General features: G+C 42.1%; 1 protein-coding gene across 1 annotated transcript in view; it reads left to right on the forward strand.

Annotated features, from left to right (window-relative positions):
• The window catches only part of CLEC17A (C-type lectin domain family 17, member A), a 28,653-nt gene that overhangs the window by 553 nt on the left and 15,711 nt on the right, over positions 1-12,389 (forward strand). Inside the window, exons 2-10 of the mRNA XM_006874323.1 lie at positions 1,317-1,338; positions 4,021-4,075; positions 6,800-6,832; positions 6,913-6,963; positions 7,064-7,102; positions 7,936-8,076; positions 8,160-8,222; positions 9,952-10,047; positions 10,256-10,407. Coding sequence (XP_006874385.1) covers positions 1,317-1,338; positions 4,021-4,075; positions 6,800-6,832; positions 6,913-6,963; positions 7,064-7,102; positions 7,936-8,076; positions 8,160-8,222; positions 9,952-10,047; positions 10,256-10,407 — 652 coding nt within the window. The remainder of the gene's footprint in view (positions 1-1,316; positions 1,339-4,020; positions 4,076-6,799; positions 6,833-6,912; positions 6,964-7,063; positions 7,103-7,935; positions 8,077-8,159; positions 8,223-9,951; positions 10,048-10,255; positions 10,408-12,389) is intronic.

Raw genomic sequence — 12,389 nt, forward strand, 5'->3', positions numbered from 1 at the left:
ACGTTTTATTGTTAATTCAGTGAAGGTTTACAGAGCAGATCATCAGTTTTATATTCAACAAATCATACACTTTGCTTCATTATAATGATTGCAACCCCCTTCATGTACCAACAGTTAACAGTATTTACTTAACTATTGCATTCTTCCCTGTGTCTCCTACTATCTTCATCTTTCCTCTGCTAACCTCCCTCTTGCTGTATATTGCCTACTCTGTCACCTACATTAACATGTATCTGTGAATACTTTTTAGCCTGTGCATAATCCCTCCCCATCACATAATTTTCATAGATTGCTTCTTTTATCAAGAAAACATTAAAAAAAAATTTTTTTTTTTTTTACAACATTGGTCTCATACAATATTTGTTCTTTTGTGATTGATTATTTTAACTCTGTATAATGTTCTCCAGGTTCAACCATGTTGTGAGGTGTTTCACAGATTCATCATTATTATTCAATGTTTTGTAGTATTCCACTGTGTGTGTGTTCCAAAGTTTGTTTATTCATTCTTCTATTGATGGCCATTTATGTTGCCATCATCTTATTGATGTGTCTCTTGTAGACAGCATATTTAAGGATATTGTTTTCTTATCCATTCTACTCTCATTGTCTTTTGACTGGTATATTTAATCCATTTACATTCAGTATAATTACCAAAAGGCATGACTTGATTGCCATTTTTGTGTTTTTGTGTGTGTGTGTGTGTGTGTGTAGTGCTGCTGGATTCTTTGTTCCACATTAGTTTTCTGTGCTGAGTTCATTTTGTTTCTGGGTTTTCTGTTCATTTTCATTTCTGTTGTGTTTACATTTACAAAATCTTTCTGAATTTCCCCTTTTTAAAATCTTGATGAGCAGGTGAATTATTTTTCTTTGAGGTTACCTTATAATTTATTAATTTCCTTGCTAAAAACAGTCTGTTTTAACATGAAATCAACTTGACTTCAGTATACATTTATGTGTTTGGTTCCCTATTTTCAGTCTTGTAGGTTTGTTTTACTTTAAATACTTGTATATTGGGATTGAGTTCTGGGTGGTGTTGTCATGTATGACAATGCATGATTGACCATTCCATGGTGAGCATACCTTACTAGGGTGCTCCCCACTCAACATACTTGTCTCGTTTTCCCCTGGTCCCTCTCGCTCTTGGGGCTCTAAAGAAGGAGTCGCTGCTTCTCAGTTCCACAGAAACAATAACTATCCATTTAGAAGCTCTTTATTTCAAAGTGAAAGTACACTTTAGTGAGTGAGTGGGTCTGTCTCCATGAGTGGAAGATCTGGCAGAATTAGGGAGCATAGATTAGATTAGGTCAAAGCAAAAGTACACTTCAAAGAGAGAAGCAGGTCTGTCTCCTCGAGTGGAGGGGACCCGGTAGAATTGAGGAGCATAGATAAAGTCAAAGCAAATGTATACTTCAGAGACATAAGTGGGTCTGTCTCTGCAAGTGGAGAAGACCCTTTGTCTTCTTCCTCCAAGAGTGGGCTAATACCTATTGATTAGGAGGAATGAGTGGTATGTTGAATATTCATCAGTTTGTAGGAAAGGGGCACCGGCTTCTTGGAAATCGAGTGACTTTTGCAGTTGTCAGCTCTAGCCACTATCTTTATGGGTTGTCTGTCTGCGGCCAGCTGCTTCTATTAGGGTTTTAGGTCCTGATATTCTTAGCTCTGTCCCCAAGCTATTGTTCTCAGTGTTACTATTCTTGTTGGACTAAAGCCAGGGGGTAAGAGAGGCCCAGGGCCCAGGGGTCCTAACTTGTCCCTGATGTAGCTATCTACTACATGACTGAAAATTGGGTCACAACGGTGAGTTCCTTTTCAAACCTGAAGAGTGGTAGAGGACCATAGTCTCCGGTTCCTCCAGTCTTTCTGACCAGTAAGTCCAGTCTTTTTTTCTTTTCTTTTTTTTCTTTTTCTCTTAATAATTTTGAGTTTGAGTTTTGTTCCACATTCCCCGCCTTCCCCCACCACAAAACAGACAGATTATTTTAAATGGGGAAAAATTAATAAATTACAGGGTAACCTCAAATAAAATTAATATACCTTCACATCAAAATAAAAAAGAAGAAAATCAGAAAGATTTAGTAAGTATTAAACCAACAGCAATGAAGAAAATGAAAAGAAAGCCGACAAACAAAATGAATTCAGTGCAGAAATTCATGTGGTACAAAGACTAGCAATATCACACACACACAAACACAGCAAAATGACAGCAATCAGTTCATACCTGTTGTTAGTTAAATTGATTAAATGCTCCAGTCAAGAGACCGAAAGTAGCAGAATGTATACAAACTTTGATACATAGACACAATGAAATAACATTACAACACTGAAGAATACAGATGAAGCTGCAAAATACTTTATAACATCGCTGAACCTGGAGGACATTATGCTGGGTGACATTAATCAATCACAAAAGGACAATATTGTATGAGACCAATGTTGTAAAAGTTAAGAAGGTGTTTTCTTACTGAAAGAAACATTTATGAAGGAAGGGAAAATTATTCCCTGGGTAGAGGGTAGACACATGTTAATTTAGGTGGTGGCGAAGACAAAATACAACAAGACAGAGGTTGGCATAAGGAAGCTGAAGGTAGTGTGAGACACAAGGAGTTAAAGTGAGTAGAGGTCAATACTGCTAACTGGTGATACATAAAGGGGATTGCTATCATTGGAATGAAGCAAAGTATATGATTTGCTGAATGTAAAACTGATGATCTGCTCTGTAACTTTCACTTAATCCACAATAAAAAGTTAAAGAATAAAAGATGTAGTGGAAGACACAGGGAGGAATGCAAGAGTTAAAGTGACTAGAGGTAAATACTGCTACTTAATGACACAAAGTGTATGATTTGTTGTAGGTGGAACTGATGATCTACTCTATAAACTGTCACTCTACTCACAGTAAAAAATATAAACAACAATAGCAAGAACAACCAGAATGCTTCTTAGAAGTGAGGATGCTGAGACTTTGTTTCTAGTACTTTGGAAATGTTGTCTCCAATCCCCGGAGAAGGATGTCATCCTCGGAAAAGCTGAGGGTCAGCAAAAAAAGAGGAAGGCCCCCATTCGGTGGATTGACCCAGTGACCACACCAATAGGCTCAAACATAGCATTGTGAGGACAGCAGAGGACGGGGCAACATTTTGTTCTATTATATGTAAGGTCACTTTAAAATGAATCAACTTGATGGCACCTAACAAGTTTTAAGTCATTAGATACGTAACTGATTCAATACCTAGAACTTCTCTCTGGAATATGGGAGGACTTAACACCCAATCACTTTATTTATTCAATTGAATTGTCACAATTTCTAGGAGGCCCTCCCTAACATCTTTTCTACACTAGCCTTCATCCTATCCCGTTGCCTTGTTTTATTTTTTATAATGCTTAATGGCTGTGGGATATTGCTTACTTGTAAATTTATTTCCAGGTTCATTGTCTCTCCTATTTAGATGGAAATCTCCATGAAGGAAAGCGTTTATCCATCATTTTTACCCAGAGCCTGGCACTTTGCTGGTTCACTAATGCAGATGCTGTTGTTATGGCTACTTTCACACAGAAATCCAACTGGGTAAAAAGACATGTGTGTGTGTGTATGTGTGTGTGTGTGTGTGAGAGAGAGAGAGAAAGAGAGAGAGAATGTGTGTGTGAGGGGAAAGGGGGCAGGAGGGAGTTTCCCTTCAGGTTGGATTTGCATGTAATACTTCGCTATTAAAAGAAAGGCAAACCCAGAGAGAACCCAGAGCTCGGAGTAGAAGGATAGGATAGGGGTAAAAATTGCCGAGTTCTGGTAACCCCTTCTTCCTTTGTTGACTGCAGTCATGTGCACTGTGGATACTAATGCTGGGTCCCAGAAATTGTTGGGTACAGCCTTAACTAGAGTTGGGCTGGGGGCTGGAGTGGTCAGGACTGAGGTTACAGCATCCCCATCCTTGAGCAGCTGGGTGGGAGGCCAGGACCTGAGGGAAAAGGAAGGAATGGGCTGGGTTTTGACTTGCTTCTCTTCTGGAAGGAATGATGGAGGATGATGATTATGAGAACATGACACCACCCTACAAGGAACTTCCTCCAAAGCCAGGTAAGGGGATGTCAATAAGGTTAGGTGGAGGGATGTAGGGCTGGAGGTTGGGAGAGTAGCGTCCTCAGGGGCCATTGGCTGGGCATTGTGGACACAGCTAGTCATTTGTGTGTCCAGTCCCACACCAGACACCACAGTGGCAGAGCATCCTTGTCTGTGCCTTCCTCAAGTCTTATGGGAGAGGAGGTTCTGGGCACAGCACCAGGCTGGGAGAGACCAAATGACAGGGGAATCCTGAGGGACAATTGAGGCCTTTGCCTGGAGTGGTCAGGACTTGGGGGTCAGGGAAAGCTTTTGTGAGGAGGAGACATTGGAGCAGAACTGAAAGGATGGGTAGAAATTGGAAGGATGCGATAAGAAGACAAGCCCAGGAGGGAATCAGTTGGTACAAAGGCTCAAGACATGAAAACTGATGGGTTTGAGGAAATTTGAATTGACTTCTGGCACTCCTGTCTCCACACACTCACGCTCAAGACTGAGGCTTGGCCCAGGGCTCAGTAAGTCTGATGTTGTTGTGAAGTGCCATCGAGTCAGTTCTGATTCATAGCGACCCTGTGTAGATTTTCCAAGGAGCGGCTGATGGGTTTGAACCATCAACCTCGTGGTTAGCAGTCCAATGCTGAGCCTACAGTGCCACACCAGGACTCCCAATAAGTCTGATAAGTAGATATAGGTGTATTCTTGGAAAGTTTCTCTACATAACTCCTATCAGGGCATTTGAGTCCATGAGATCCCTAGGTTTTAGCGATTCAGGCTGACTGCATCCTTGGAGAGTAGTCATTCCATGTGGGATGGGACACTGTGCCCTCTGTTTGTAAGTGCAGAGTGAGGCCACCTGATCAAGGGACAGTGTGTGTGTGTATGTGTGTAGGTTATCATGAGGTAGGAGATAAGCTGGGTTTTGCTGTTTGACTACTTCATCTTCAATCCAACCCTAGTCACAATATGATCCTCAAATTTAACTCTAAGACCAACTTCATTTCCAACTTCAGGGCTATCCCCTTCCTGAGGTAGGCTCTCTCCATCCCTAAATGCAGCCTCATCCACATTTCCATTCCCAAACCTAACTTCGTCATCATCTTCCAACCCAACTATAACCCAACTTCAACTTCTTTTTCTTTCCCCAATCCAGCTATGATACCATTCTTCATTCCAACCACATCCTGAATCACAACACCATCCACATCTCCATGATACTACTATCCCAGGCCACATTCACAGCCCTATCATCCTCCCAACCCAAACTCCAATTCGAATCTCAACTTCAGCTCCATACCAAACCCCACTTTCATTCCGACTCCACTCCCACCCCCAAACTCAATGGTGTCTTTAACTTAGGGTGACCAACCATCTCAATTTGTTCTGGACTGAGGAGTATCCATGGATGTGAGAGTTTCCGATTTAAAAACATTGTTGTTGTTGGTGTTAAATGCCGTGGAGTCGGTTCCGACACATAGTGACCCTCTAGAGGGTTTCCAAGGAGCGACTGGTGAGCTTGAACCACCAACTTTGCAGTTCAAACTGACTTTGCAGTCTAGCGCATTAACCCACAGCACCATACCAGGACTCCATTAAATGTATTAATTGATTAGTAATGTATTAATTGATTAGAAAGGAAAAAGATACTATGTCTGTATCACATGGTTATAAAAAATCTAGAAATGAAAATTCTAAATCATTGGCCCTAAGTGTAATGTTCTATCATATTCTATTAACAAAACAATGCCTGAGGTAAGATTCATGCAAGGATATGCAAGTCTGTGGTACCCTGCCCCACCCCACCCCCACCAGCAGCAGGAGTGGCTCAAAGGGGCACAGGGAAGATTCAGAAAAAAAAGAGGTGGAAGAAAGTAGATTGACCAGATCTAGCTTTCACTAGGGAACTTACAGTGGTTAGCACCAAGATCATCATGGTGGGTGGTGACAAGCCAAGTCACACAGAAATTTGGGGGAGGGGATTATATACTTAATGTTTACATCTAAGGATATGTATAAGGGATCCAGGAAAAAATACCTAATCTATGATGGATGGGGTTGTTTTTGTAACAATTAATGGGTTTTGGTGTGGTGCTGTGGGTTAATGTGCTGGACTGCAAAGTCGGTTTGAACCACAAGGTTGGCAGTTCAACCTCACTAGTGACTCCTTGGAAACCCTATACAGGGTTGCTATGGATTGGAAGCGACTCAACAGCCCTTAACAACAACAAATGGGTTCTAATTGATGTTTCCACAAAGTCCGTTTTCTGTTTGTTTGCCTGGCCCAGGTCTGCTCAGTAGGGTACTCTGGTTCTCCCCTAGTCTGTTGTGGGCAGGGTCCATCTTGTATTGTCCATGGCCTTCTCAACGTCCAAATATTACCATAATTATTTAAAAATAAACCATTTAAAAATTGTATCTTTAAAATTGTTAATTATACAAATAGTACATGCTCACTGTAGAAAAATTGGAAAATTCAAGTAACCAAAAGTGTCATTCCTCCATGTGGAGAAAAACATTTTTATCATTCTAACAGACCTGACCCCCACTTCATACTTCTCCTTCTCTTTCCTTCTCTGTATCTAGGAAAAGTGGGAAAGCCCCAGGCAATCCTTGACAGCTACCTTAACCCTGTGTCCATGCCAAACTCAGTTTCATTCTATACCCAACTCTATCTTCAATCCCATCCCTCAATCTTGTTTGCATCCTCAGACGTCTAAGTCCTAAACCTGAAATTCTCTTCTCCAGATTCTATGGCTCCACCAAGACCTCCAAAGGCAGGTGAGCTGGGGCTAGAGGTGCAGGAGACCCAGTGCTGACTTTGCTCTGCAGAGATTGACCAAAATTTTATTCTTCCCCAGGAAAGAAAATGAAGAAAGTCTCACATCCAGGCAAGACCCGGAAGAGGACAGGTGAAAGTCGGGGGTGGGAGGGGGGGAACGACTGAGGCCTTCTGATTCACCTTGCTGAAGACCTTCTCTTCATTACCCTTATCTTTCTGACCTCTTTCAGGGTTGGACGTCACCCCTGTTTCCTACACATCTCAACTGGGTGAGTGGTGGAAAGATACTTTGAGAAGCCTGAGAGGGGGCTCTGGTAGGGTCTCACAACCCATCATTCCTCCAGTTCCCCAATTCTGATCAGAAAACAAAGCTGAGAGATAGGGAAACTCTTGTATGCTAGTCATTAGGCAAATTGTGCATAAACTTCTTTGCTTCTTTCTCCCAGGTATTGGTCTGGAACCTTTTCCATCCCAGCCACCTCCAGTCAGTAAGTTCATGTCACCTGCTAGTGTGCACCATCTCCTTCCTCATCAAACAGGGTGTTTGAATCAGACCTGGGGACAGAGGAACCTTTTCCCTTTCAGAGGCTGCTCTTCACTGAGTTTAGGCAGACCCTCAGGGTCCCAGGGTCCCAAGGCTTGGAAGATATGATGTGAAAATATTTCTATAATTTCCATTTTAAAATTATTTAGACCATTTATGTTTAATGTAATTACTTAGGATTTGATTTAGGTCTATACATTATAATTTTTTTCTATATGTCCCCTCTGTGTTTATTCTTCTATTTCATAAAATTATTTGTTAAAAGCTAATGAATGTATCCTAGCTGTTAAGAGCACAGCTGGCTCTTATTTGCAAAATGGGAATAATACTTTTACTGATGTCATAAGGGTGAGGATCCAATAAGGTAAAAGCATGATTCTTTATGCACAGCAAAATTCCATAAATGTTTGGTGCTCACTTTCCCTGACATTCCTGCTGACCCCAGCAGGTGATATGGACTACACACCTCTGTCCCCTCTTTTTGGAGAAGGACTCAAGGATCCCTTCCTCCCTCTCCAAAGCACTTTAACAGTCTTTCTACTTCCTGCCTCTCCACAGCAACTCCAATGCCCAGGCCCAGCCAGAAGCCTGGGGGTCTTGGATGCTGCTGGGAGAACAGACTACAGGTGTGTCTGTACCTGCTGGTGATGGTTTCACTGCTCCTGGGGTGCACTGGCCTGGCTGTGACCCTGATTAAATGTGAGTAGGGATAGGATGAAGTGTGGGGGATGTTGGCATGAGGTACGGGATGGCCTGGGTCCAAAGTGGATTTTCCTTTGTAGACCAGGCAGTGGTGGAAGAACTGAGGACGGTAACCTTTCAGCAGACGGCATGGCAAAAAAATGGTGAGTACTTTTAGGCATTCCTTCGTGCCACCTATATTGAGCACCTACTGCTGTGTGTGAGGTACTGGGGTTGGAATGATGAACACATCAGAAACAGTCCTCGTTCTTGTGCACTTGCACACTGTGTGTATGTGTCTGACCTGCATGGTGAAATCTGATTGCCATGATCCATGGATGGCTAAGGAGCTCTAGGAGTGTAGTGGTTACAAATCAGGCCGAGAACCTCAAGGTCAGCAGTTCGAAACTACCAGCTGTTCTGTGGGAGAAAGATGAGGCTTTCTGCTCCCGTAAAGATTTACAGCCTCCGAAACCCTGTACAGTGTCGCTGAACCGACTCCACGGCACACCACTACCACCGTCACCATGGATGGCTGTTGAGTGCTTGAAATGGGGCCAGTCCAGACTGAGATGTGCTTTAAGTGTAAAATACACATCAATTTCAAAAGACTTACTATGAAAAAAGTATGTAAAAAAATTCTCATAAAAATTTTTACATTGATTGCACATCGAAAAGGTAGTATTTGAATATATTGAGATAAGTAAAAATATCATTCAAATGGATTTTACCTTTAAAAAATTTGGTTATAAAAATTATATATATGGTTCACGTTATTATTCTACCAGACAGTGCTGGCATAGATCCTGTCCTGTCCTGGGCACTGTGGAGTTGGTTCTGACTCACAGTAACCCTGTATAGGGTTTCCAACAGGCAGACAGTCACTAATCAAATTATTACCCAAATGGGTATAAAATTCCAAATGTTGATGAATAGTCCAAAGAGAGAGGAGTTTAATCCTATGAAATGTCTAACTAGGGGTCTTGACCTTCTCTTTGGGGGAGGGGAGTGACATAAAGCAGTTCCCTAGCTAAGTGCTGCTGCAGTTGAATGAAGGAAGTAAAGGCATTAAATAGGTGAGAGATGAGGCTCTAGGCATATGCAAAGGCACTGTGGTAGGAGGCAGCATCACAAGTACAAGAAAGGATGCTGGTGACTTGGATAAAGGTGGTGGCCAGGAAATGGAGAGAAATGGGTGGAGTCGAAAGAAGTTTAGGGAGTAAATGTGATAGGATTTGAGACTGGATTGGGAATGATGATGTGTGAGAAGGAGGGGTGTCAAGGATAACATATTTCTTTCTTGGGCAATTGAAGGACCATCTAATGAGTTAGGGGAAGTTGGAAGAGAGCCAAGTTTTTGAGACACGGTCACACTAATTGGATAAGAGTTTTCTGGGTCAGGTTCCAGTTTGTCGTGATTTTGCTCCATTTCACATGCCCCAACCCATCCCTCTATAAAGTCACTCTCTTGCTCCAATGCCATCTGTGACTCCTCAGTGCCCAGGCTCCAATGACAAAGCCTTGGCTTGGTGTTCAAGGACCCAGCCATCAGACCTCACCTTGGAGGCCAGATTTCTCTAGTATTTCCCTCCATTCCTGCTGCATCAGCCTTCCCCAATCTGTTTGCCCCACACCTTTGTTCCTGAAGTTGTCCTTGCCTGCTTTGCCTCCCTTTTCTTCTAATAGTTATGGACTCACTTTTTTCCTTCAAAGCCCACTTCCTCCAGGAAGCCTTCTGCCCTTATTCCTCTTAAGCTTCAGGGATTACTAACCTCGGAGTCCCTCTAGGACTCCCTCTGGGCATGAGTATGGTTTTTATGAGTTTTAGTATCACCCTCTAGGACCTGGGAGCACAGCTGGGTGTCTAACTCTCTAGTCCATCTCTGCTGACAGTGATGGGCATGGCAGGGCTAGCTGGCCTGAAGAAGGACATTGACCGCATAAGAACGGATACTAACCAGTCCCTGGTGGAACTTCAGGTCTTAGTGGGTGAGTGCAACCTGGGTAATTGTCCATAGATGGGAGATGGCAGAGCCAGCACATTGCATGAACTCTATGAGAACCATTCTCAGTGTAGTCTGTGTGAATAGTGCCTTCTGGAGCTGAACAGTGCACAGCTTGAACAACTGTACATGACCTATCATGCACATGGCCCTGGCTCTGGGGACAACCTGATAAGATCTTATCCTATCTCTAGACTCTCTCAAGATGACCTGTCCCAAGGACTGGCTTCCCTTCGAGGACAAGTGTTACTACTTCTCCAAAAGCACCAAGACATGGGATATAGCCCGGAAGTTCTGCCAGGAGAATTACTCTCATCTGGTCATCATCAGCAGTAAGGCTGAGCAGGTGAGCTGTCCTTGTTGAACCCAGGGCCAGCTTGCTTCTCTTCCAAGATTCACACATCTTTCCCTGGATGGGAAGAAATTGAAATTGCTTTTGCATCACTAAGCATGCAAATATAGCAAGTTCTTACTGAGACAGCATTATGCAGAGGTTAACGAAGGTGTTCTTTGCTGGAGTTCATATTCTGATTGTGTTGTTTTGATCTTGGGGAAGCTCTTTATGTTCTGCAAGTCTCAGCTGCATTTCTAATGTGGGATATAATTAGGGTGGTTTTTTTTAGGAAGCACTTTTTACTCTATAGGTTGTATTCCAAATCTCTTACCTCTTACGTGCCTTAACCTACTGATTCCTCTCAACAACCCTATGTGTAAGCGAATGAGTCAGGAGAGGTTATGTTATACCGTCGTCAGTCTCCAAATCTTAAGGAGAGATCCACTGTTGAAAGAGTATCAGGCAAATTAGACACCGGCTCTTACAGTTTTCACCTAGGTGTACCCATGTAGGAAGTCACATGAACACTTCTATTTTCAACTCTTTCAAGACGGAATTATTTTCTGCTTTGAATTTTTTGTGTGGAAACCATGTGTTTTCAGTAATAGAAGACATTTTGAATGAAATGAACTTAAAAAAAAATATATATATAGCATGGAATTTGATACAATTAACAAGACACGCATGTTTCAAGGGGGGGTCTCAGGTGCTGGGGTTCGTGAGATGAGGCTTGTTTCTTCAGATTCACAGTTATACAAGTCCCCACCAGATGGCAGCATGCACTAAAAGTGGGATACCAGATTCCCACTAAACTCCATATGTAGGTGATCACTCTCTGTTCCATGGGTCATGAAAGTGTTAAGGGGATAGGTGAGTACAGTCTGATCTGTGTGTTTCCAGAAGGAAAACAGGAATATTTGTAAACAACTTTAATGTCCCAATAACCCCTGCCATCGAATTGATTCTAACTCATAGCAACCCCATATAGGGTTTCTAAGACTGTAAATCTTTATGGGAGCAGAAAACCTCATCTTTCTCCCGTTAAGCAGCTGCTGGGTTAGAACCACTAACCTTGTAGTCCAGTGCTTATCTTACAGTACCACCAGGGCTCCTTAATACTAATACACTTAAGTAGCAGTATCATCTTTATACACAGTGTGTATAATTTGTACTTTAAATGAGGAAATTGAGGCACAGTACACTAAACAACTTGCCTGTGCTTACCGTCAATAAATGTTAGAGCTGGGAGGTGAAGCCAGCTACATGGCTTCAAAATCCATGCTGTTAACATAGCACCATTTGATATTGTGTATATGGTTTATCTTTTTGCATATTTTTACTTTTGATCATTTATAACCAAATTATTTTCTATTAATACCATGTGTTTTCAGTAACAGAAGAGATGCTGAACTCAAGGAAAAAATTTTTAGATACTATGGGTTTGGGTACAATTATGTTGGGCACATATATCCCAAGTGGATTCTGGGGGAAGAATTCATGGGGTTGAGGCTTGTTTACTGAGGGCCCTGCCAGGCAGTCACATGCAACAACTGTGATAGCAACTTCCCCAGGAACCTGAGAAGCTGAAAATATTGGTAGGTGATATATGAGAGGGCTTCCAAAAATGAATGGAAAATTCTATGATCTTTTGATTCCATTTCCCCTACAAATGTTTTGAAGCCCTCTTGGATGTCTCACAAGTTATGAAAGGGTTACAGTGGATTTCTGTAGACAGCAAATAGTTGGACCTTGTTGTTACTGTCTTGTTAGTCCAACTTGACAATCTCTGGCTTTTAACTGGTACATTTAAATCATTTACATTTAATATAATTACTGATATGGTTGAATTCATCTTGTTTTTTCCCCCTGTATGTACCTTTGGGTTTTTTTGCTCCTCTTTTTTCCATAACATCACTTTAATTTCTTTCAGATGGATCAGCTCGAGGCTAGTTCCTCTGAGAAGAGCAGGGCAGATATGCCTCCACCTTCTAACC

The sequence above is a fragment of the Chrysochloris asiatica genome, unplaced genomic scaffold, assembly GCF_000296735.1.
Source record: "Chrysochloris asiatica unplaced genomic scaffold, ChrAsi1.0 scaffold00268, whole genome shotgun sequence".
Taxonomy (NCBI): Eukaryota; Metazoa; Chordata; class Mammalia; order Afrosoricida; family Chrysochloridae; genus Chrysochloris; species Chrysochloris asiatica.